At 46.6% G+C, this 24,127-nt stretch overlaps 1 protein-coding gene across 7 annotated transcripts in view; it reads left to right on the forward strand.

The window, feature by feature from the left end:
- Positions 1–22,836, forward strand: part of SUPT20H (SPT20 homolog, SAGA complex component) — a 94,236-nt gene extending 71,400 nt beyond the window's left edge. For 4 of the 7 annotated variants that reach the window (XM_044452426.1, XM_044452435.1, XM_044452430.1 and 1 more), the window contains exons 21-22: positions 9,065–9,120; positions 20,906–21,049. In XM_044452426.1, the coding sequence (XP_044308361.1) occupies positions 9,065–9,120; positions 20,906–21,034 (185 nt within the window). In that variant the 3' untranslated portion in view covers positions 21,035–21,049. Of the gene's footprint in view, positions 1–7,566; positions 9,121–20,905 lie in introns of all 7 variants that reach the window. The other 3 variants (XR_006416840.1, XM_044452425.1, XM_044452424.1) reach the window with 3 other exon arrangements.
- Positions 22,837–24,127: the final 1,291 nt, after the last annotated feature.

Below are 24,127 nucleotides of genomic sequence, written 5' to 3' on the forward strand. Positions count from 1 at the left end.
TTCCCAGACCACCCTTTCTGGTCATGGGCAGCAGCCCTGCAACCACCTCCCTCTTAGATGCCAGGAGGCTAGGTACAGGTGCTGAAAATCCATCCAGGTAGCCCTTCCGCTATGGCCCCCATCCCCACCATCAACTTCACTAGTCATCTGGCACAGTTCTAACCTGCATGGGAGGCTATAAGCACCAATTCCTGGGTACAGTCTATAGTGGCAAGAGATTACAGGATCAAATTTGACTCCATCCCACTGCTGGGCCACATCAGGGCCACCCTGCCCTTGCACACACTACTGGCAGAGGTAGACTCCCTGCTTTCTAAGAGAGCAATGTAAGAAGTCTCCACAGGCCTACACAGGAAGTTTTATTTTAGATACTTCACTGTGCCTAAGAGGTCTCAGGCTGATTCTTGATCTAAGGGGCATCAATAAGTTTATTACACCCAGGAGGTTCAGGATGACCACCCTCCAAGGCATCCTCTGCCTACTACAACAGGGGGACTAGGTCACCTCCATAGAGCTCAAGGATGTCTACTGCCACGAAACTATTAACCATGCTTATAGACACGTTCTCCATTTCCAGATCGGGCAGGAGATGTTTCAGTTCTTTGTGATCTCTGTGCAAGCACACATATGGGCTTATCGCAGAGTGCAAGGCTTAGATCGGAGAAAACTTCAGAAGCTCAGAGCCATGGAATGGGTGGGAGCCTGGCCCGCCTCCTGCACAGGTAGCATAAGGGAGGGGGGGCTCCCGCCCTCCCGCCCAGTCCCGCAGTTCCTTTTTGACTGTGCTTCAAGTCGCTTCGGATTGGATCTTCAGCTCGCCACTTACCTGGTTTGCCGTCTTCCTTTTCTCTCACTCTCTTCCTCTCCTTACTAAAAAAAAAACTTTCATCTTCTATCTCTGCCACTTAGAGAGAAGCCCACTGCCTCTCTCTCCCTCCTCTCTCCCCATGGAAAGTCTCTCCGGTTTTCCCCTGCTTTCTCTACCACGTGCGCTCCTGCTAGAGCCACATGGCCAACTCCTCCCTCTGCCACTGCTCCACTTGCGTGGCTTGAATTCCTGCCACTGATGGGCATTCCAAGTGCATCCTCTGCCTCAGCGAGGGGCACCTTGCCAAGACCTCTCACTGCCAGACCTTTAAAAAGCAGACTCACTGGCAGAGGGCCCTTACTACTGTCGACCCCGCTGAGGCTGACACCCCTCCCTCCCAGCCAAAGGCACCTCCAAGCCTCACAAGGCTAGAAGAGCAGCCTCCCCAGGTGAGGGCCCCTCCAGGATCATGGCCCCCACGAGGAGGAAGTGCTGCGCTACGAAGGACCCTGTCTCCCCCCCAGCTTCAGAGGCCACCCAGGACCTCCCGCAGACACTGGACTCCGGGACCTCACTGAATGCGATGCCTGCGGTCCTGGACTCCCAGACACGCACGCCTCTGCGGCCAGGAATCCACTGCCTGTGCCCAAGATGTTGCTGGCACACAGCCCTACCACCTTGCTGGCTGTGGAGGCTGCTCTCTGTGCCTCTACCCCCTTGAGGGATTGTCCACTGCTGTCATCGCCCACAGGCCACACCGCTTCATCCAGGAGCCACCTGCTGCAGCACACCACACCTTCGGAGTCAGGGAGATCATTGTTGCACTCCCCAGTCTCCTTGTGCTCCAACTCGTCCCCTCCATTGACCACACATGCGAGGAGGCCCTGCCCAGCTGAGTTTGACTCTGGTTCCTTGGAGGCCCACACTCCCTGTGCCTGCCTGAGACTCCCAACCTCCTGACCCAGGCCCCACTGGGAACACTGTGCCCGGAGCTCTACCTTCTCCGACAACTTGGCTCCCTACGAGCGTTGTTGCCACTCTCCAGCCTCCCTGCCTGAGCCTAGAGTGCATGTGTGAGACCGTGGGAGCCAAAGGGAACGCACTGGGACCATGTGGCACTCTGAGGAACCAGGCCAGAAATGAGCTTGTAGCCAAGGCCACTACGCCATTCCAGCCGTGGCTCCCTGCCACCGCCATGCCTCCTTCCGCAGGAAACCGAGCCACACCTCCAGCCCCAGGTACTGGTCTCTCGCCCATCGACACTGCTGGCCCAGCGAGGGCTGCACACCCACCAATATGGCCAACACCAGTCCTGCTCCCCAGCGCCGCCACTCCCACAGCCCTGCTACAACTCACCGCAAATACTCATCTGCTACACATCAGGATCATCAAAGCAGAGCAACAACAATCAGCGTTCACTTTCAAGGGACTCAAGTCAGAGCCGATCTCCGGACTCGGCACATTCTCCCTCCCCCTCGGCCTCCATCCGCTCTCCAGATGGGCAGGCTCTAGACCAGCATCTCTCCTTTTCTCCTGCTGAGGGGGGTGGTTTCTCTGAACTCGTCCTTTCTATGGCTGAGGACCTCGGCTTCCAAACGTCCCACCCACCTGAGCCCAAGGCTAACCTGCACTATGATGCTACAGGCGATGCTACCGCAATGTCCATCCCTGCCCTGCCTGCACTGGTCCGCACTGCATAGCAGTCCTGGAAGGCCCCTGGCCACCTCACACAGGAGTGACTCCACCTAGAGTGTGACCATAAAGTCCTCTCTACTTCTCCAGCACTCCAAGCCCAACTCCGTCATAGTGGAGTCTATGCAGGGCACACCCCAGAGGAACCAGTTCATTCCAGTGGACAAGGAAGGGCACCTCCTAGATACCATGGCCAAAAAGGTCTACACAGTTGCTGCCATGGGTTTTAGGGTCTCTAACTATGAGGCCACCATGGCCAGGTACCAGCTCTTCCTGGGGGAGGAAATGGGTGCCATGGTGGACCAGCTCCCAGACCACCTCCAGGACATGGTCCTCATACACAGCAAGGCAGAAGGCCTCTCTAGGTTCCAGCTGGAGGCAACTCAACACCACATTGACTGCAACAGCAAGGCCATGATGGGAGCCGTAGCCATCTGCCTCCATGCCTGGCTGCACTCCACCTCCCTGCCCCCAGAGACCCAGGCCCACATTGAGGACCTGTCCTTCGATGGTGAGGGCCTCTTTAATGCTCATACGGATGGGAACATGGACTCCCTCACCAAGACATGCTCCACTGCCGAACGCATGGGGTTTGGACGGCTCAGTGCAGAGGAGATGGCAAGGAACTCCTGCAGCCCCCAATTGCTGCCTCTTCCTTAACCGCTCCATGCACCCCATAACACCACCAGCCAACAAGAGGCGGGACTCCCAACCCTGCCAGAGACTCCCACCTAAGCTCCAGGATACAAGGTGCAGGCATTGATGCCCTAGTCCAGGCAACCCCCCTGCTCCTCCCACCTGCTTCACAGACCATCTAGCACAATACCTCCCAGCCTGGGAGGCCATTATCTCTGACTGCTGGATCCTATCCCTCATCCACAGGGGATACAGGATAGAATTCAATGCTCTGCCACCCCTAGGTCATGTCAAGACCACCCCATTGTCCTCTACCTTCTGCCCAGAAGTCCAGGCCCTACTGGACCTCACCTTCGCCTACTTCATCCAAGGGTAGAAACCCTCGCCTCACTGGCCATGTCTGTCAGGGCTGCGACACTCTCCACCGCCCACCGTCCGGAAGCTGCTGGGCCTCATGGCTGCCACAGTATCGGTGCTGCAGCTTGCAAGTCTCCACATGAGGCTGCTGCAAGTATGGTTTGTGGAAGTCTTCGCATGGGATGAAGACCCCCCACAAAACCCACCTGGCTCCACCCACAATGGTCAGGAAGTCCCTCTACTGGTGCAGCACTGTTGCTTACCACCACAGGCATGCCCTTCTCCCCCCGCCCCCCAGCCATCCGTGACAGCCAAGACAGATGCATTCTAGACAGGCTGGGGCACTCATTGTGCAGACGTGTGTGCACAGGACCACTGGGATCTAGACAAAGTCCCTCTCCACATGAACATGCTGGAGATGCCGACAGTCCAAAGGTCCTTGTGTCCTTTCAAGACACCCTGATAGGGCACTATGTTCAGGGAGCCACAGGCCTTTCTCCTCAGATGGGAGGGAGCTCTCTTCTATGCCTTCCCTCCTTTCCCCCTGATCAGCAGGGCAGTAGCCAAACTCCAGAATGACAGGACCAGCTGCTTCCTTGTCATTCCCTGGTGCCCAAGACAACCCTGGTTTCCCCTCCTCCTTCACCTGTCTGGGAGCAAGTTCTCCCACCTCCCCCTCTCCCCAGCCTCCTATGGCAGGACCAGGGCAGGGTCCTGCACCCAAACATCAGGACCCTCCACCTGATGGCCTGGAAGATCCACCCCTTGACCTAGCGTGACAGTTCCCTCCCTCCTGTGGTCACCGCCATTGTACAGACTACCCTAAAACCCTCCACTTGCTGATCTTACCTAGGGAAATGGAGAGCCTTCACAGTCTCTGACACAGCTGAGGGCTTTGACCCCTCTACCTCCATTGAGCACATTCTGGCTTACCTACAAACCTGCTTCACTGAGGGCCTCTCTCCCTCCTCTATAAGGATCCACCTGGGAGCGATCTTCCACCTATCCAAGGGTCCTCCGTGTTCGCCCACCCCCTGGCATGCAACTTCCTCAGGGGCCTCTGAAACATTGCCCCCCTGTCCAGCCACACACACCCTCCTGGAGCCTCTCCATGGTTTTACAGTCCCTCACAAGGAGGCCCTTCAAGCCCATGGCCACGTCAGACCTCCACCTCCTCTCCTAGAAGACTGCATTCCTAGTGGCCATCACCTCCACCCGCCATGCCAGCGAACTGACTGCCTTGCAAATCGATGTTCCCTTCACCACGTTCCACAGGGACAAGGTCATCCTCTGCCCTGACCCATGTTTCACTCCCAAAGTGACTTCCCCCTTCCATGTCAACCAGGACATCGTCCTCTCTGCCTTCTTCCCCAACGCATCCATCTCCATCGAGGCCATGCTTCACCTCCTTGATGTCAGGACAGTCCTCCCCTTCTATAGGGCCCAGATTGAGTCATTATGCTGCTCTGAGTGCCTCTTCATATGCTACGAGGGCCCCAGAGCAGGGGAGCCCATCTCCAGTCTAAATGAGACCCACTTTCTAAATGGGTCTCCAGCACTATCTCCCTCAGCTATGAGATGGCCAAGATCCCTCTAACGGACTGCCCACGCGCTCACTGCACACACGCACAGGCCACATTGACTGCTGCTAGCTGGTGTCTCACTCCAAGAGATCTGGAAGGCCGCAACGTGGTCTACTCCTTTGACCTTCGTCCATCACTACCAGCTGGATATCCGCACCAGATGGGACTGCACATTCAGAACAGTGGTTCTCTCCTTGATTCTCCCTTGCTGAGAGCCCCCTTTTCCTGGGTGGTAAACTTGCTAGTCACCCATATGTGTGATTGCACAGAGACCACAAAGAAGAAAGGCAGGTTGCTTACCTGTAACTGTTGTTCTTCGAGTGGTCATACATGCATTCACACAACTCATCCTCTACCCAGCTGGCTATCATCAACATGCTGTCCTGCATGGGCATGGGCAGGGTACAGTCACCTCTGTATCCTTCACAGGTTCCTTGGATCCCTCAGAAGGCTGGGACAGCATGGTCTTCAGGCAACTGAGGGACTGGGCTGTGCAGGTAGCATGGGGGTGGGGGCTCCACAAGCTTTGGAAGTTTTTTCCGATCAAGGCCTTGTGCTCCACAGCAAGCCCATATCTGTGAATGCACAGATGACCACTTAAAGAATAACAGTTACAGGTAAGCAACCTGCCTTTCTTGGTCCTCCCCTTTGGCCTACCCACCACCTCCATGGTCTTTACCAAATGCCTGGCAGTGGTCTGTGCCCATCTCAGACTGCAAGGCATCCAGATTTTTCCCTATCTGGACCACTGGCTCCTGACAGCCCTGTTGAGAACAGTCCTCCTGTGAGCGGTGCACATCACCTGCACCCTCCTGCAGGGTCTGGGACTTCTCATTGATCACCAAAAGTCTGTTTTCTCCTCCACCCAGCCCATCCTGTTCATAGGGGCTTGTTTAGACTCCTTGGCTGCCTAGGCATTGCTTCCTCACCCAAGAGTGGAAGACCTCAGTGCTCTGGCCATGTCCGTTAGAACTGCTCCTTGACCTCATGGCTGCCATGGTGGCTGTAGTGCATTTCGCCCAACCTTGCATGAGAGAACTCCAACTATGGTTTGTGGAGACCTTCACCACAGACAAGGAACCCCACTCTGTCATGTTGACCCCTCCACAGGTGGTGAGGCGCTCCCTCCAGTGGTGGTCTGACATTAAAAACCTTCCTATGGGGATCCCTTTCTCTCCCCAGCCCCAAGCCCATGGCGATGGTCACAATGGATGCATCAAACACAGGCTGAGAGCACATTGTACTGCTCTGCGTGTGCAGGGCCTCTTGGACCACCTGGAGAGACTCCTGCATATCAACTTCCTAGAGATGTTGGTAGTCCAAAATGAGCCCTGGTCTCATTTCAGGACTCCTTGAAAGGTCATCACTTCCAAATAGCAACAGGCAATACCACCATCATCTATTACTGCAACAAACATGGCAGGACCCAATCTGCCCAGCTGGCCACCCTTGCAGTCACCATCTGGGAGCTGGCAGGCCACCTCAACAGCCTCACCAACTCCCTGAACCGTGCCCTCTCCACTTCCCATGAATGAGAACTCTACAACTCAGTCCTTTAGAATCTCTGACAGGTGGAGTCCCCCACAGGTGGACCTCTTTGCCACAGGCCAGAATTCCAAATGCCTTCTCTTCAGCTCCACATGAATCACAAACCTTATGAATGGCAATTACGCACAAGCACACTAAACAAGATCTTTTCAACGTGGGGGAGAACTGCAATTGATCTTTTTGGCACACAGGACAATACAGTGATACCTTGGCTCACAAATACCTCAGTTCACAACCAAATTGGGCCACAAACAGAAATTTCTGAAAAAGTTTGCCTCAGGTTGCAAACTCTGCATTGGGTGATGATCGCAATCGAGCCTGTCTCCACCCCCCGAGCGCACCCACGATCACGCCCGTCTCCCCGCTGAGCGTGCCCGTCTCCCCCTCAAGCATGCCCATGATCATGCACATCTATGGCCGCGCTCATGCAGGGATGACTGGCGTGATCACGGTCATGCTGGAGGGGGGGTGGGAGATTGCCACGCTCGTGCACTCCATGCACCCTTATTAAGCATTAGCACCTTGACATACAGGCTAGAATGGACTGCTCCTTTGGTTGTGCCGTCCTTTTGACTGTCCTTCAATAACAACACTGTCCCACCTCCAAGGTCGGTAAACTTGCCAGTCGCCCATACGTGTGATGCGCAGAGACCACGAGAAAGAAAGACAGGTTGCTTACTTGTAACTGTCGTTCTTTGAGTGCTCATCTGTGCCTTCACACAACCCACCTGCCGGCCCCACATCAGTGTCGGTCACTGGGTTCATATGGTATAATGTAATTTTCTGATGTTGTAGTTACATGCCGGTACTAGTTGGGGGTGAAAGGTGGTCTTCACCTGGATTGGAAAGAGGGCAGGGACTCCACCCATTTATAGGAGGGGATGAGGGAGTGGAGTTGCAGCCAAAAAATGTTACTAGCTGAGAGAATCTTCCCAAATACAGGCACTACACAGGTGCAGCACCCATATGTGTGAAGGCACAGATGACCACTCGAAGAATGACAGATACAGGTAAGTAACCTGCCTTTTTTGCTCTCAGGCTGAAACAGGCTAAAACTCTGGGAGACACTTTTCTTCTGAACTGGTTATTTAACCTATTTTCCCCTTGTCCTCTGATCACAAGAGAGCTAGCAAAGTTTCATCCAAAGGATTCGATTGCATCCTCATGACAGCATGGTGGCCCAAACCCATGGTTCACCCAATTGCTCGAGCTGTCCGCCTTCCTTCATCTCCTCCTATACCTGGACATATAAATCTCAGTTGGGACTGAAAACTTCATTCATCTGTGTCTATTTAGCAACAATTTTGGCCTTCCATATCCTAGATCAGCTTCATTGGTTTTTCCTATTCTTGATGTTTTCTCTGGGAGCTTTCTAACATCACCCCACCAACTTGTACACTTACCCCTAATGGGAGTCTCTCAGTCATCCTACAAGCTCTTACAAAGAAACCATTCAAACCCATGGTGACAACTGACATCTGCCTGCTGTCATGGAAGGTAGCCTTTCTGGTGGCAATTACTTCATCCTGCTGTTCCAATGAGAGCTGTATCTTTAGAGTGGATCCTTTGTACCTAATCTTCCACAAAGCCAAAGGGGTGCTATATCTATTTCCCTCTTTTCTGCCTAAGATTATTGCAGGCTTTCATATTAACCAGGACATTGTATTGCCAGCTTTCTTTGCATCCCATTTTACTTTGATAGAAGCAACATTGCATACCATAGATATTTGTCAAGCACTGTTATTCTGTTGATCCCAAGCTAAAATATTTTATCATTACCAGAGAATTTTTATTTGTTGCAATGGCAAAAATAGAGCAGAGTGTCCTTACAGAAGAGCGGTCCTCTCTTCAATTCTTTGATAGTAACACAGCAGCCCTTTTCCAGGAAGGTAAACTTGTTAATTTCATATGTGTGACACACTGGAACCATGAAGAAAAAAGGCAAGTTGCTTACCTGTAACTTTTGTTCTTCAAGTGGTAATCTGTGCCTTCACATAGCTCTTCCACTGTCCCTACTTTGGTGTCATATAGTAAAATAATTGCATGTAGTTAGTTGGTTTCAACCTGTGTTGGGATTGATCTTCCCTCTTACCTGAGGCCATAATGTTGGTCTCAGGTGAACTGAGGGAACAGGTGGGAGTCCTTCTAATGTTTAAATAAATAAATAAACAAACAAAGTATCAATGCCAAAGGTCGGGGAAAAGTTCTCACCAAAAATTTCTCAACTATAGAAACTTTCTAAAGACAGGCTTCTCACAGGATCCAAGTTCATATACATTAATGTACAGATAACCACTAAAAGAATGACAGATACAGGTAAGCAATCTGCCTTTTCTCTTGAAATGAGTGAAATAGCATTTTTGCTTTTATAATGAGTACTTTGTGTATTTTAGATATAATTTTTAAAATCACAATGTCTTGTCTAAATTAATTTCAGCAGGTGGTTCTTTCAGTTTAAAAAGTGCTCCAGGCCTTCATCCTTTGAATCTGCTGCAGGTAAATTGTACCTTCTCTTGCAATTCCCTCTAAGCAATCGCTTCCCCCAATCCAAGAATCTGTATCTGTATTTGCTGTTATACAAGGCTGATAAGCGGAAAGTCCAAACTCTATCAAAGCAAGATCAGCACCCATGCAAGTCCAGGATCTACATATATTTGGGACAACTGCAGAAGGACCTCCTGCTTAGATTGTTTAAACTTTTAGGAGGATTTGCTCTTCTTCCTACTCACTCATCCCACCCCATACACACAACACATACATACATACGTACGTACATACATACAGATATTTTTCTCCCCATTTTCTTTCTCTTCCCTCCATACCCTGCAGGAAAATTGCTCTAATCCCATGAAAGTAAACTTGGGTAGGACACCAATTGGAGGTTGTTCCCCCCTCCCATAAGCTTCATGACCTTGTACAGGGGAGAGTTCAGAGTGCCACAGCATACAAGGAGGTGAAAGCGAACCTTCCCCTCTCAAAGGGCATTGCCTCTGTAAATCCCTCTTCCCCATTTTTAAGCGTAGGAAAAAAGCTCTTTTTTGGCACCAAAGGATTTTTTTTAATGTTTAATTTACATGTGGGTGGTGGGAGGCTTTGGTGGCTATTGTTGGAGGGTTATCTTTCCTTCTCCCTTTTCTCCTTCCAAGTAGATCACGACAAGAGCCTTCTAATTAATATTCTTTATTATATTAAAATGGATCAGACTAGCTTTGTGATACATAGTGAGTATTGCAAAAGTCAAATTAAGAAGCCAATTAATTAGGGAGATTGCATTCATGCCAAGAAGCTGATTTCAAATTGAATTCCTTCCTGTCTTCTCAGCTAACCAGAGTGAGCTCTACCCTTTGGAGTTTACCACTGTTTGTGGGGCCAGGTGCTGGGAACACATGCTGGGAACTCCAGGCACTGCTCACTTGGTTTGCTGTTTTAATCTGATATCAGACAATAGGGCTGATTATGTTACATCCCTCTTGCTCTGGCCCAGACTGTTGGCTTATTTTGGGGTATGTTAGCCTTGGTACATTAGCTATTCCAACACCATCTCTTCTTCCAGTTCAGACTCTGAGGTAACCACCTTGGTATTCTGCATTTTGGGAGAAGCAGACCCAGTCTCTCCAGGTATAACAGCATGAGAAAAGGGTTGTAACTTCTCCTCAGATACAGTTCCTCTTGAAATTTGCTCCCTTCATGTAAGTTAAGCTGAAAAACAACAATCTCCTTTGGAACTTGGTTCTAGAGGCATAAAAATAGATTTCTTATGAAATCCAGAGGTGTAAGAAATAGATTTATGATCCCATGGACCCAGACCTAGCTATACCACTGCCCACCTCCTCTTGTAGATACTTGGGCTCTGTTCTGTGCTTCACATGTAGTTTTTCAGGTAGGTGTGGTGTGAGGAAAGCATCCCAACACTGGATTAATGTGTACTATCACCCAGGAAAAACCAGGGATCATGTAACAGATTTGCAAGTACTGTGTTGTTCCCAGTCTCTTCCTTTCCATTGCAGCCCTGTTTTTTGTCCAGGATGATTATTACTATCATTCTTCTGTAATTTCCAAACTTTTCTAGCTTCTCTTTTTAAACAGAACAAAATCTTTTAGTTTCTATTTCTGCTGTTTCTTCTTTTTCACACTTCATTGTGGCCCCAGGGGCAAAAAACAAAAAATCAAACTCTCAAGCCTGCAATTGGCACCAAGTGGTTACTAGTGTAACTATTGTCTGAAACCCACAGAAAACAGAGTGCACGTGTCCTCATATCTTTCAAGGAAAGGGTTAGGGTTAGTGTAAGGAGATGCAATTCTTATTCTTGCACTTATTATCAGCCTGAGGCAGCCAGCTTGTTAGATGAAGTCAATTTCTGTGTCTTGCTAAAATGGTTTGGGAAAGCTCCAATCCAGCCATAAGGGAAACAACCAAGTTTTAAAAAGTTAAAGTGCTTATGTCCACACCACCATCTCTTGAAACACAGAGCCCACGATTAGGCTTGATTTAGGCCCAGAAACAAGCAGCAGAATCCCAATGTCACATCTGCAAAAAGGCTGAGAATACTTGTCTAGTTGATTTCTTAATCATCTAAGTTCAATTTAAATTAATTTGTCTTGTTTTATTCTATGATGATCCTCTAATATTTGAATTCACTCTAGGAGTCTTTTTCTTTGAGCTGATTTCTCTCTCTCCTTTCATTTTTTATTTCTAAAAATGGTCTCTCATATAAGCTTTACTAGCTTCCCATATTGTAGCTATAGAAACATCACTTGTATTATTTATTCTAAAAAACGATTCCAGTACTTCTTCTGACTTTGTCAAAACATCTTCCTGTAGCAAAAAATTGTCATTGAGTCTCCATCTTCTTCCTCCAATCTGTTCTTCCTGTCATATTATCTCCAATGGGTTGGATCAGAAAATGTCTTGGGTCTGATCTTTACAGCCTCTAGATTCATAATTAGATATCCAGCACATATCATTCCTTGAATATGTCTGTCTGTCAGGGAAAAAAGTATAATCTCTAGCTCCAGGATTTTTAAATCTCCATGCATCTTCTAGGTGTAACATTTCTCTATAATTAACATTTTTAGGTAGTTTGCCACCTCTTGCTTTTTTAGACTTATCCTTATTTATATGGATATAAATCTATATAAGAATAAATATAACTCCATTCATATTGCCAATAATCAAAACTTCTCCTTGAAAATCCAATATCAATCGGGAAAAAATCATAAAACTTTTCTTTTGCATTATTTGGAGCTTGTATCACTTGCCAGTATACTTATCTTCCCATTCAGCAATCTAATCTTCAAAACAATACATCTTCCTTCTGGGACCTTTAGTTCTACAACATTTAAACCTTGACTGATAATGTAAATGGCAACTCCTTTTCTTTGTATCAGCTGATGTTTCATAAAGTTTTCCCAGCCTCTTGCATTCAAAATATGAGCATTTTTTTTCTTCATATGAGTTTCTTCAATACATATTATATCTGCTCTTTGTTTTCTTAAAAAATTGAAAGCTTTAGTTCACTTGGAAGGAGAGTTCATCCCATTAATGTTGATAGATACGCTCTTCATTTTGCCTTTATTCAGTTAAAAAAGTTTGAACTACTATTTCTTTTAAAGTTTGTCAATAAGTCTCTGACATAGAATTCAAATTCTGCTTCCTGTTAAGTCATCTTCTCCTCTCCTCTCCTCTCTTCTCCCCTCCTCTCCCCCTCCCCCTCCGCATATTCACCTTTCATCCTTTTTCATCGCTGTAAATAAGGGAGGAGGCAAAAAAGAATAAAAAAACAGAGTGAGAAAGAAATGAGAAACAGAAATAGACAAAATCGCTTAGCCTTCTATAAATGTTATAATTATTAGTTACATTATATCTCCATTAAAGTATTTAGTTTAGGTTTGTTTATTAGTGAAAGCCATTGTTCAACAAATAAGTTCCATATCAGGAGACTCTGGTTTTTATTTATTCCAAATCCAACAGGTGGAGCTTATGGCATTCAGCTCAATTTATATCTGCATCATGCTTTTGTTTTCAGCTCACTCAGAGTACAGAAATGAGGGAGATTTATTTATTTATTTAAAACTTTTCTGGACCGTCCTATTATTGAAGTCTCAGGAGAGTTTAACAATACTGATTAGAAAAGGGCAACAAAAGTACAATCTCCCAGAACTGGACTCTGTCAGGTTTATCTGGGAAAGGCAGTAATCTTTCGAGACAAGCCATGCATAAATCAGATTGAAAACAGGACAGGGCTACAACTCCCCTTCCCGACTCAAAGCACTCCCTCAGAAAAAAATGACTGCCTTCACACCAGAGCTTCAAACAATTCAAGGTCAGTTTTTGAAAGTTAGAATTCAAGTGGAGCATTAAAAAAAAAATCTCGAGTTGCAGCCAAAATCTCCACATCAAATCTAAGCTGTCCAAGAAATGCAATTGTCCTTCATCCCAATTCAGAAGCCTCAAAATGAGCATAGAGACACACCCAAAGTCTATTATCACCATCCACAATCCTTGAGCAAAAAGACCAGATAGCTTGCAGCTGCTAAGATCCAACATACAGCTTAAAGCCTCATTAATAGTTAAGAGACTGTCCATTTCAGAGTCCTTTCAAAATATATAAAATAAACAACCAAAAGTTCCTTAAAGGTCTGGATTACAGCAAGTAGAGTATGATTCCCTTGGCAAACAATGTTGAATAAAGTAGAAAAAGATAATACAAAAAGAACAAAGAGAAGAACAAAATAGAAAATGGAAATATGTATGCAGGGGAGATGACGCTGTAACTTCAGTTTACCTTATCCAGCCATCTTCATATAATCAGAGCTTGAAAGTCTTCGGGCTCCCCTGTCATTTGGAGAGAGAAAAAGTCTTTCTAATACTCTTTATAAGCATCTGAGCGGGATAAGATACAGAGCAGCAAAAAAATTGCTGCTTCTTTCAAGTTGCCATTCCCATGAAAGTCCCAATTATCAGATTTTCGAATGACCCAAAAGTGGGTGGGAGAGCTAATACCCTGGAAGACAGAAACAAGATGCAAGGCAATCCTGATAGGTTGGAATGCTGGACTGAAAACAACAGAATGAAATTCAGTAGGGACAAATGCCAAGTTCTGCATCTAAGAGAATGTAGCCAAATCCATCACCACAAGATGGAGTGCACTTGGCTCAACAATACTGCAGTTGAGAAGGATCTTGAAATTGTTGTAGATCACAAGCAGCATATGAGTCAACAATATGATGTGACTGCAAAAAAGATAAATGTTATTTCAGACTGCCTTAATAGAAGTATCACTTCCTAATCAATTGGAGTACTAGTTCCCCTTTACTCAGCACTGGTTAGGCTTCATCTGGAGTACTGTATCCAGTTCTGGGCACCACAGTTTAAGAAAGATAAAGACAAGCTAGAAAGTGTTCAGAGGAGAGCTAGAAGGATGATCCAGGAAGTGGAAACAAGGCTCTTTGGGGAAAGATTGCAAGAACTGGGCATGTTCAGCCTTGAGAAGATTGAGGGGTGATATGATAGCAGTCTACAAGCACTTGAAATGCTGTCCCAGAGAGGAAGGGCAGGCTCTCTTCTTGTTCATCCGAGTGCAGGACACAGAATAATGTAGTCAAGGTGCAGGAAATCAGACATGTTTATATCTAGAAAATTCCTGACTGTTAGAGCAGTACAACCATGATGTAGGGAGGTTGTGGACTCTCCCACACTGGAGGCATTTAAGATGCAACTGGGCAGACATCTGAGGGGGATGGCATAACCTGGTATTCTGCACTAGCAGGGGGATGGACCCCAGTGTCCTTCTTGGCCCCTTCCAACTCTACTATTCTATAAGAAATTTTGACATTAACCCAGTGCAGTCTTTATAGTTCTTTGTTGTGGTCTCTGTGCATTACACATATGGGTGCTGTGCCTTCACATTTGGGAAGATTTCTCTAACTTAGCCTAGAACTTTTCATGGGAGACCTGCCCCCTCACCCTGTATAAAAGACGGGCTACCGCCATTTTGTCAGTTTGCTTTCAACTGTTGTTTGCCACTGCATTTGTTGCCCTTCTCTATTATTCTCATTGATAGTATTCAAACTTTCCTTTAATTCTATAGACTTGCTTGATTATGACTCTAATTCTACTACTCAACCCCCTACCTCCTCCCTGATCCTCTTACAACCTCAAAAAACCCAACACTTCCTATAAAAAACTTCCCAAATCTTCTATTGTGATCTTTCTACTTCTCTTTCTATTTGTTTCTGATGTCGCTCAGCAAACTGGCCTTCCAAAAGTGTGCCAGCTGCAGAGTCAAAATGCCGTCCTCTGATGGCCACTCCCTGTGCCTGTTCTGCCTTGTTGAGGAACACTGGGTGGATAAGTGTAAACATTGCCAGTTGTTCACTAAACAGGCATGTAGAAATAGAGCCAGCAGGCTCAAGATGAAGATGTGGAACCAGGTTTTGGCCAAGATGAGAAATATTGTGGAAGGAGGTCAATCCACTTCAACCCCAGAGGAAACCTTAAGGAAATGCCCTCCCACAGATACCTCCAATAAAACTAATCCCCCTGCTGACCAAGGGGAGCCGGAGGTACTGAAAAAGAGAAAGGAGAAACTCAAACATCTCTGCTCTAAAACTTTGGAACCAAAGAAAAAAGCCCAGAAAATCAAAGGCCATATTAAGCATTCTGAACATCGCCGTTCCGACCTAGATCAGAGACAGTCTCCATCCAAAGAGGCAGCAATAATTGTGCCCTTGGAACCAACATCTCTCATTCGTGAGGCTCCAATCTGATTGCTGGCAGTTCCAGCCTCACCGATCTGGCACTATCCAATTGTAGATGCTTGCAGTTGCTTGCCTACCCCAATGCCATTGGAGAACAGTCCACAGGGGAAAAGACAAGCCCCAGGTTCATTTTCAGATGGCAACATAAGGGAATCTCCGTATCTTCCCCAAGAGAGAGCCACACCACACCAACACTATACCATTGACTCCACACTTGTCCTATGGTTCGCCATCTGTGCAGTTGTCTCCAATGTCATCACATTCTCAGCCATGAATCCACTCCGACACCCATACTGTGAGGGCCCCTACTGGTACCCAGCTCCGAGGCAGTACTGTCATGAGTACCTGTGGGAACCGATGTCATATCCCTGTTGGTGCAGCTGGTCAGCTCCACCTACAGTGACATGCTCCCGCTGAATAGCACTGAGACCCATCCATTGGGCAGAGGAAGAACCCTCCATGTCTCACTGGGAATGGCATGACAGATCTCCTTCTCCATCCCCTGGCACCGACTCCATGGATGTGGACTGAGTGGACTCTGACACCTTGGAGCTGGCCGAGCCTGTCTCTATATCCCCAGATGATGTGGTCTCAGCTCAGGGTGAGGGATCCCCAGGAGAAAGCTTGGGCAGTTTTCGGAACAGGTCCTCTGAAATGCTAAATCCCTTGGTATTCCAGTGCAACAGTCAACCGAGCAGACTGAGGATATAATCTCCGACTTGATTGGTTCGGAGGACACTGGTCTGATAGCCATTTTGTTCATACCTGCCCTATCAAAGACTATGAAGGACCCCTGGGAGACCCCTAATCACCTGCACCCAACATCACATCATCTTGAGGGAATGTATAAAGTCCAGGAGCAGGACATTTCCTTTTTGCTCCATCATTCTTGCCCGAACTCCATGATCGTACAGTTGACACAGGGCAGACAGCAGCGTGACCATACCACACTGATAGACAGGGAAGGTCAATGCCTTGACATGATGGCATTCTGTACCCTCTGCATTTTGGATTATGAAGCGGATAGGAGGAGGTACCAGGCCTTTCTACGGCAAAAGATGGAGGCTCTGGCAGCTTTTCTTTCAGACCAGCACATGGAACTCACCAAAGTCTTCCTAGCTGAGTGCTAGCAATTGTACAACAAATCACCACAGTGCACCACCACATCGACTGCGATTTGAGGGCCCTAGTTGGTGCAGTAGCCTTCCATCAACATGCATGGTTTCGGGTGACGAATCTTCCACAGGAGACACAGTTCTGTATAGAGTTGATGCCATTTGACAGAGAGGGCCTCTTTCATGCCCGAACTGATGAAAGGCTGGACACCATTCAAAAGGCGAAGGTGAAAGCTTGATGGATGGGAATTGACTTCCACCCATCCTGACAATGTAAGTGACCATGGAATTGTCACACCCCATATTATGCTCTGTCTGGTAGACGACAGCCTAGTAGCCAAGGCCACCAATATGCCAGCCACTCCCAGAGCCGCCCACACAGAAGGGACATTCTTAGACCTCGGCCACCTAAGAGACTCCCTGAAGGGGATAAGAGGCAGTGATGACGGGCTGTGCAAACCAGCCACCAGCATCAGCCATCTGCCAGCTCGGGGATCATTTGAGCCAGCATATACCCACCTGGGAATTTTGCACATCTGATCAGTGTGTATTTTCCATCATTAGGGATGGGTACAAAATCGAGTTTGAGACCCTAACACTTCGTAGATCAGTCCACATGGACAAACTGGTATGCTCAGTGTTAGTGATCAAATCCAACCCAAGAGTGTCGGTACAACAAATTCAGCAACTGCTCAGACACATGGGATCAATGGTGTCTAAGGTACAATTCGCTAGGCTGTGCATGCGACCTCTGCAGCTATGGTTCCTAAAGTCCTTCCATCCAGAATATGACTCTCTAAGAAAGCGACTCACTGTTCCGATCACAGTATGTGCCAGTTTAATATGGTGGACACGAGAAAGCCATCTGTCATAAGGGCTACCATTCCAACCGGGGGAAGCAACGGCCACCATTACCACAGAAATCTCACTCACGGGCTGGGGTGCCCATTCTGAGGGACTCCTGACCCAGGGAACATGGTCAGCACTGGAACGGAGGTGACACATCAACTTTCTAGAACTATTAGCAATTTTCAAAGGACTGATAGCTTTCCAAACCTTCCTTTCTGGCAACCACCTCCGCAGTTGTTTCAGACAACACCACAGCGGTGTTTTACATCAACAAACAGGGAGGAACAATATCAACTCTTGCAAGTCTCACCATCAGAATTTGGGACTGGTGCATTATCCACAGCATCACTCTCGTGGGTGTCCGTATGGCTGGCATGGACAATATCACAATGGATGTCCTAAGTCACTCAGCATATCAACCACACAAGTGGACACTCAACCAGCAAGTTCTTCAAGACATCTTCAGGACTTGGGGTTGGCTGTCAGATGACCTGTTCACTACAGAGCAGAATGTGTTGTGCAAAGATTACTGTTTGAGAGCAGGAATCAGGCAGGGATCAAAGGGGGATACCTTCTGCATATGATTGAATGGGACATTCTTTTATGCATTCCCACCCTTCCCCCTCATCATAAAAACCATCAGGAAGATGAGAGCAGACCACACTTGAGCCATCTTGGTCACCCCATGGTAGCTGAGACAATCATTGTTCCCATCAGTCCTACACCTGTCCAACATTGTCTACCAGATCTACCTTGGATACCAGACTTGCTGATTCAAAGTCATGGGAGCATTGTTCATCCCAAGATTCATACACTCTGCTTAACCGCCTGATTAATACTGTGACCATGCTTCCAAATGCATCACCAGCTTCCATTCTGACACCTCAGAATATTCACAATGAATACATGCTTAGTCCATCAAGCTGCTCAACCCCAATCCATACCATCCATGTCATCCTCAACTCTGCTACTCCATTCCATCTGTTTATCTTCATCTGGAATGCTCAGGACCATAGTACACGGGATTGAATGCTATCAAATCCAACAAGATCTACCTCCGTTCTGACTAGTTTAAGTTCTGTTTCATTGGAGCCGATGGACTCAAATCCAATGGGATTGAATCTGACAAGGAGCCAAGCCATAGATTACACTACCTCACTAAACAGACCCTGGCATTGAACAAATCCTCACAGCTTCCCTTAAACCTAGCACAAGAGGATCCTATACTGTCAAATGGGCTAAGTTTATACAATTTGCTACACTCCATTCATTTGATCCCTCTTTTGCATCGATTCTGAATATTCCACAATTCTTGCACTCACTGTATGTTTCTGGACTAAAACCCACTTGTCAGCGATCTCTGCATTCCACAGACCAATTGAGGGACACACAGTCTTCTCTCACCCCCTCTCCCATCGCTTCATGAAAGGACCGATGAATCTCCATCCCCCATCTTGTTCTGTAGTTCCTCACTGGAGTCTTTCCATAGTGTTACATGTGTTAACGAAGCCTCAGTTTGAGCCTCTTGCCAGTGTAGATCTCTGGCTGCTATCTTGAAAAGTCTCCTTCTTGGTGGCCATAACCTTGGCACAGTGAACTCTGCACATTACGAATGGATTCCCTGTACTTAACATTCCATAGAGACAAGGTTGTTTTACAAACTGATTCATCATTTCTACCCAAATTCCCTTCATGTTTCCACATTAATCAAGAGATAGTCTTACCAGCCTTCTTTCCTTCCCCTTCAACGAACATTGAGAAGGCTCTACACTCTCGACATTTACAGAGCACTTTCATTCTATCTATCCCAAACAGAGGACATTCGCAAAACAAACCGTCCAGTTTAGAGGAGACCCATTCAGGCCCCAGAGATTAGCCCATTGGATCGTAGAGACCATCAAGTTGGCACACAAACTTTCCTCCTTACAGTTAGCAGTCAATCCACAAGCACATACACTACAAGGGCTATATCAACTTCTACTGCACTTCATGTGGGACTTCCATTTGAGGAACTATGTAAAGCTGCAACCTGGTCTGCACCATCAACATTTATTATACATTATAAACTGGAGATTAGCGTGAGGAAGGATTGCTTTTATGGAAGGGCTGTTCTTTCTTCCATCCTACAATAACTGTGACATCAATAAGGTATCTCGCCATTGCAGCTACGATGCTATGGAAAGGAAAGGAAAGACATCCAATGCACTGTGTTTACTGGGCACTAGTATGTGTGTATAATGCACATATCTGTACTGCTGTTCATAATATCAATAATATTGTCTTTGGGATATGATAATGTGTATGGGTTGACAAACTGCTAGTAGCGTGAAACTCATGGTGACTATACTCCAATACAACACCTCCCACCACCATGGAGGAATGCTTGCCAGTCATCCGTATGTATGATGCACAGAGACCACAATGAAGAAATGCAGGTTGCATAGCTGTAACTGTAGTTCTTCGAGTGGTCATCTGTGCATTCACACAACCCACCCACTGGCCCCACATTGGTGTCGGAGATTATAGATACATAAGACATGACAACAATGTGGTTCCATTATTGAGATTTATTACAATATTAGATATATATGCGACAATAAAATGATTCAGTAAACTAATTGCAAAAGTTGGTCTTGAGTGGAACTGACAAAATGGCAGGAACCCATCTTTTATATACATCTGTTCCAAGCTGGGCTATCTGGATGCAGTTATATATACTCTTCAGGCATCTTGCAAAGAATCCATGTCAGACATATGAGGCCATTTAGAAAGCTTTCGCCAGATGGTGCAGAAGAAAAAAAGATTGATACCTGCAGTTTGGGTATCAAAGCACTTATCTTCCTCCAAGAAGGCCCCTGTTTAGGCCTTATGCAGGCAAACATCAACCCCCTCTTTAGTTCTGTCAAAATGAAATTGCCTTCCATTACACAAACCCTCACCTTGAAAGATTCCTCTAGGGAGCCCTACTGATAAGTCTTCACCCAATTCACAGATTCTGATTGTGGAGCATACCCCATTGCTGGATGTCTTCCTCACACTGACCTAGAAAATGGAACATTGATACTCACCAAGAAGTTGCCTGGTGGGTTGGCATGAGGAAAGCATCTGAGTTTCAACATTATTTTTCATGTAGTTTATACACAGAGCAACTGAAGCACCTTTAAGCTGTGCCTTTAAGCTGTTCCTTCTCTTGTAGGGCCTAGCAGACTATACTTTCAGATGTGATACTGTCTGCATGATCTTGTGATCCTTCTTAGGACTCCACCTAGGAGAGTTTTGGCTCTCCTCTGTTTCTGACCTATAGCCACATTTAGAACTGGCAAACAGAAGTCTGGGACCTTAAAATCTGTTACTTGGTCCCTGCTATTCCCTGGGTGATAAGAGAAATTAATTCATCAAGAGATGCCTTCTGTGCACCAGGCCAGAAGGAAATTTGTTGGTAAGTATTGAAGTTCCATTCTGACTAAATTCTGACGTTCAGTTTAATATCCTCATTTTGTTCATTGCAGAAGAATGATACAATTTGACCACTACCTCTTCTCTTTACACTTGAACAGCTTCCAGGTGGCCCACTGATTTTCAACACTCTCCAGCAGCAACAGCAGCTCTCCCAATTTTCATCACAACAGCCCTTAACTTCAAATCTTCAGCCACAGGGAGATCAGGTAGGCATACAAATACAGTAGAAATAAAGGGTCAGTGGGGTTATACACATACTTTTGTGACCTACCTTGCCAATTTTCTGTAGGATAGGGTAGGCAGGAACAAAATTAACTAGTAAGCTGCCACCACTCCCAGGTCTTTCACTGCAGCTCGACAATAGGAAGCCTCAAGCCTTTAGAATATAATTTGGGTAGCTGAAATAAGGGTGCAAGCAGCCATTCTCTATTTCATACTCACTAACCTGAAATAATATGCAGTAACAGGACAAAGCAGCTGCGAGGCACTGAATGTAGCATTGGGCTTATCCAGAAGAAGCACAAGTTTAAGAGGCTTAAAGGAATTTTTATCAAGGGAATTTATGAGGAAATGGGGAAAGGACAAAAGAGGGAAGAAAAAGTGAACAAAACAGGCAAAACATGATACAGGGTGTTTAATGTGACACCTCAAGCAAATCAGTATAAACCTAATTAACTTATAAATTACTGGAGCGATATGTCCCTTAAGGTCTATGTTCCAGCCAGGGTCCACAGGCCAGAGCCTACAGTCTGGATGGCATCAATGAAGCAATGCAAAAGACTATTCCCTCCTTGTCTTGTTTTGTCCCCCACTTCCTCCATGGACATCCTCAACAGTTTTTCTTTACCCAGTCAAGACTTAATCCACTCTCTCACCATCTTAAGGAAGGCCCATCTTCCTCAAGGGAGGCCACAAGTTTGAACAATAAAGCTGAAAACATTGTGACCTGGAATGCCAGTTGACTAGCCCTGATAACTGTGTGGTAAATCCTCAAGGCCTTCACAAGGCCAAGGCATGTGGTGACAGCATATAAAGGTTTTAAATAAATAAATAAATTCAGTTCTCAGCTAAGGCCCGAAGAAGGAGAATTAATTCACAGATCTGTCAGTCCATGTAGATCGTGCCCCAGTGTATCTTCAGAGTTGCTTTTGTTCATGATAACTGCACACGTTATAGATTTGAAATAACAGCTGAAGCCAAAATCAAAGGACTTAACCTCAGAAGAAAGCTGTGCTAACACAGGATGTTTTCTTGTATGGTCTAATACTATTGGTTGGCCCTTCCTTATTGTGAGGGGCAGTGGCTTTCAGAAAGATATCTTTTTTCAGCCCTGAGATCTTTCATTCATTTCTGTAATAGCCAAAGCTCTCTAGGCAGTTCACAAAAATTACAAATAAAGATGCAACAGATTAACGTATTTCTTTAAGTGAACATGTCCAGTGCTGAACCTAGGACCTTCTTTATGCAAAGCATGCATTTTGCCCACGCTCAGACATTTTGAACATATGAAGCTGTCCTACTAGGTAAGATGGCCATTAATCTATCTAACCCGGTTTTAGCCAAAGCTAAGTTTGGATGTTAGCCAAAGCTTGAATCTGAGCCCCTCTGCATAGCTCTGCTATTGAGCTAATGTATTCTATTAAAGTTTTGTGGGTTTTGCATGGTTGAAGCTGCTCTAGTTTCCCCACCCAACACAAATTTTAACTTCAACTTAGCTTTGTGGCTGCACCCATTAACACCCAACCTTTATGACTAACCTGTGTGCCACAGTTTAAGGGGTTTTTTCCTAATAAAGAGAGAATCATTATCCTTATATTGTGAAGAACAGAATAGATGTGACATGATGTATCTCCCTATAAAATCAAATTATGCATAATGATGCAAAACCCTCCTTACACATTGGGGACCATGCCTAATTTACACCTTTCCCTCATTTCCATTGATCACAAAGGAGGTAATCAAGAGATGGGAAGGCAGGACACTCAGTATTCAAAAATCCCATCATTTGCACAATGATGACCAAAATATCCCATGGAATTGATTAAGTGTGAATTCCAAGATGCATGGAAGGGTCACACTTTGTTAGTGTGAAAACATAATGATTCCTTTGGGAGACAGTGACTAGCAACCTGTATTCTCAAATCCACTACAATCTGCTGCAGATTCCAGAGTTGGTTGTGTCTTACGTAGATGGTAGCATGTGTCTCACTCTCCCTTTATGGGTGTATATACTTTTGAAAAGCGATCCTATGGATGTGGCGTAATTCAGGGCTCCTCAAACTTTTTCAACAGGGGGCCAGTTGAAAGGTGGTGGCAGTGGGCGTGGGCCAGTGAGGCGGGGGTGCCCACAGGTGCGGGCCAGTGAGGCGGCGGTGGGTTCGCACTCAGCGGCAGACAGGCATGCACGTGGTGGCAGGCGCGTGCAGTGGTGGCTTGCTCACTTGGAGATCTCCCAGCAAGTCCAAAACCATCTCCGAGCGAGTGAGGCTGGCAGTGGCAGTGGATTGCTCGCTCAGAGATCTCCAAGTGAGCAAGCCAAAGGCCAGCAGAGCAGCCCTGGTAGTGGCAGGATTCTGACCCAGTCCACTGCAGCTGCCAGGGCTCTCATGAGTCCCACCTGGGGAGCCCTGGGGAAGAACTATGTAAGAACCAGCTCTTCCCCTCAGAAGTTGCCTTGGCAACTAAGGTCTTCCAGTGTTGATGAAGCTCTCCTGATCTACTGGACCCGGAACTCTGCTCCTGTTCCTGCCTGCACTTCTGGACCCTGCCTGCACCACCTCCTGCCCTGACCCACAAGGTACAGGCTTTCCCTGACTTGACTTGCCTTCCTTGGTTCTCTGACCCTCGGCCTGCTTTTGATAATATTACCTTCTGTACGGACTTGACTTGTATCTTGACTTTCCACTCAGACCTTTTGGAATGTGTACTGGACTTGCTCTTGCCATGCCCTGTCTGCCTGAGTCCCAGTGCCTTCACCTGCTAGTTAGCCACCCCCGCCCGGGACGCTGACATCTGGCTAGTGGTTCAAATGATCTGGTGGTTTTTAAAGCTTCCTCAGACAGCCATTTTGCTTTCTTGCATTCCTTTGGGATGGTTTTAGTTGCTACCTCTTGTACAATGTTGCGAACCTCCGTTCATAGTTCTTCAGGCACTCTGTCTATCAGATCTAATTCCTTAAATCTATTTGTCACTTCCACTGTATATTCATCAGGAATATGATTTAGGTCATATCTGAGTGGCTTAGTGCTTTTCCTTACTTTCTTCAATTTAAGCTTGAATTTTGCAACAAGAAGCTCATGATCTGAGCCACAATCAGCTCC

The sequence above is a fragment of the Varanus komodoensis genome, unplaced genomic scaffold (assembly GCF_004798865.1).
Source record: "Varanus komodoensis strain SLA01 unplaced genomic scaffold, ASM479886v1 scaffold72, whole genome shotgun sequence".
Taxonomy (NCBI): Eukaryota; Metazoa; Chordata; class Lepidosauria; order Squamata; family Varanidae; genus Varanus; species Varanus komodoensis.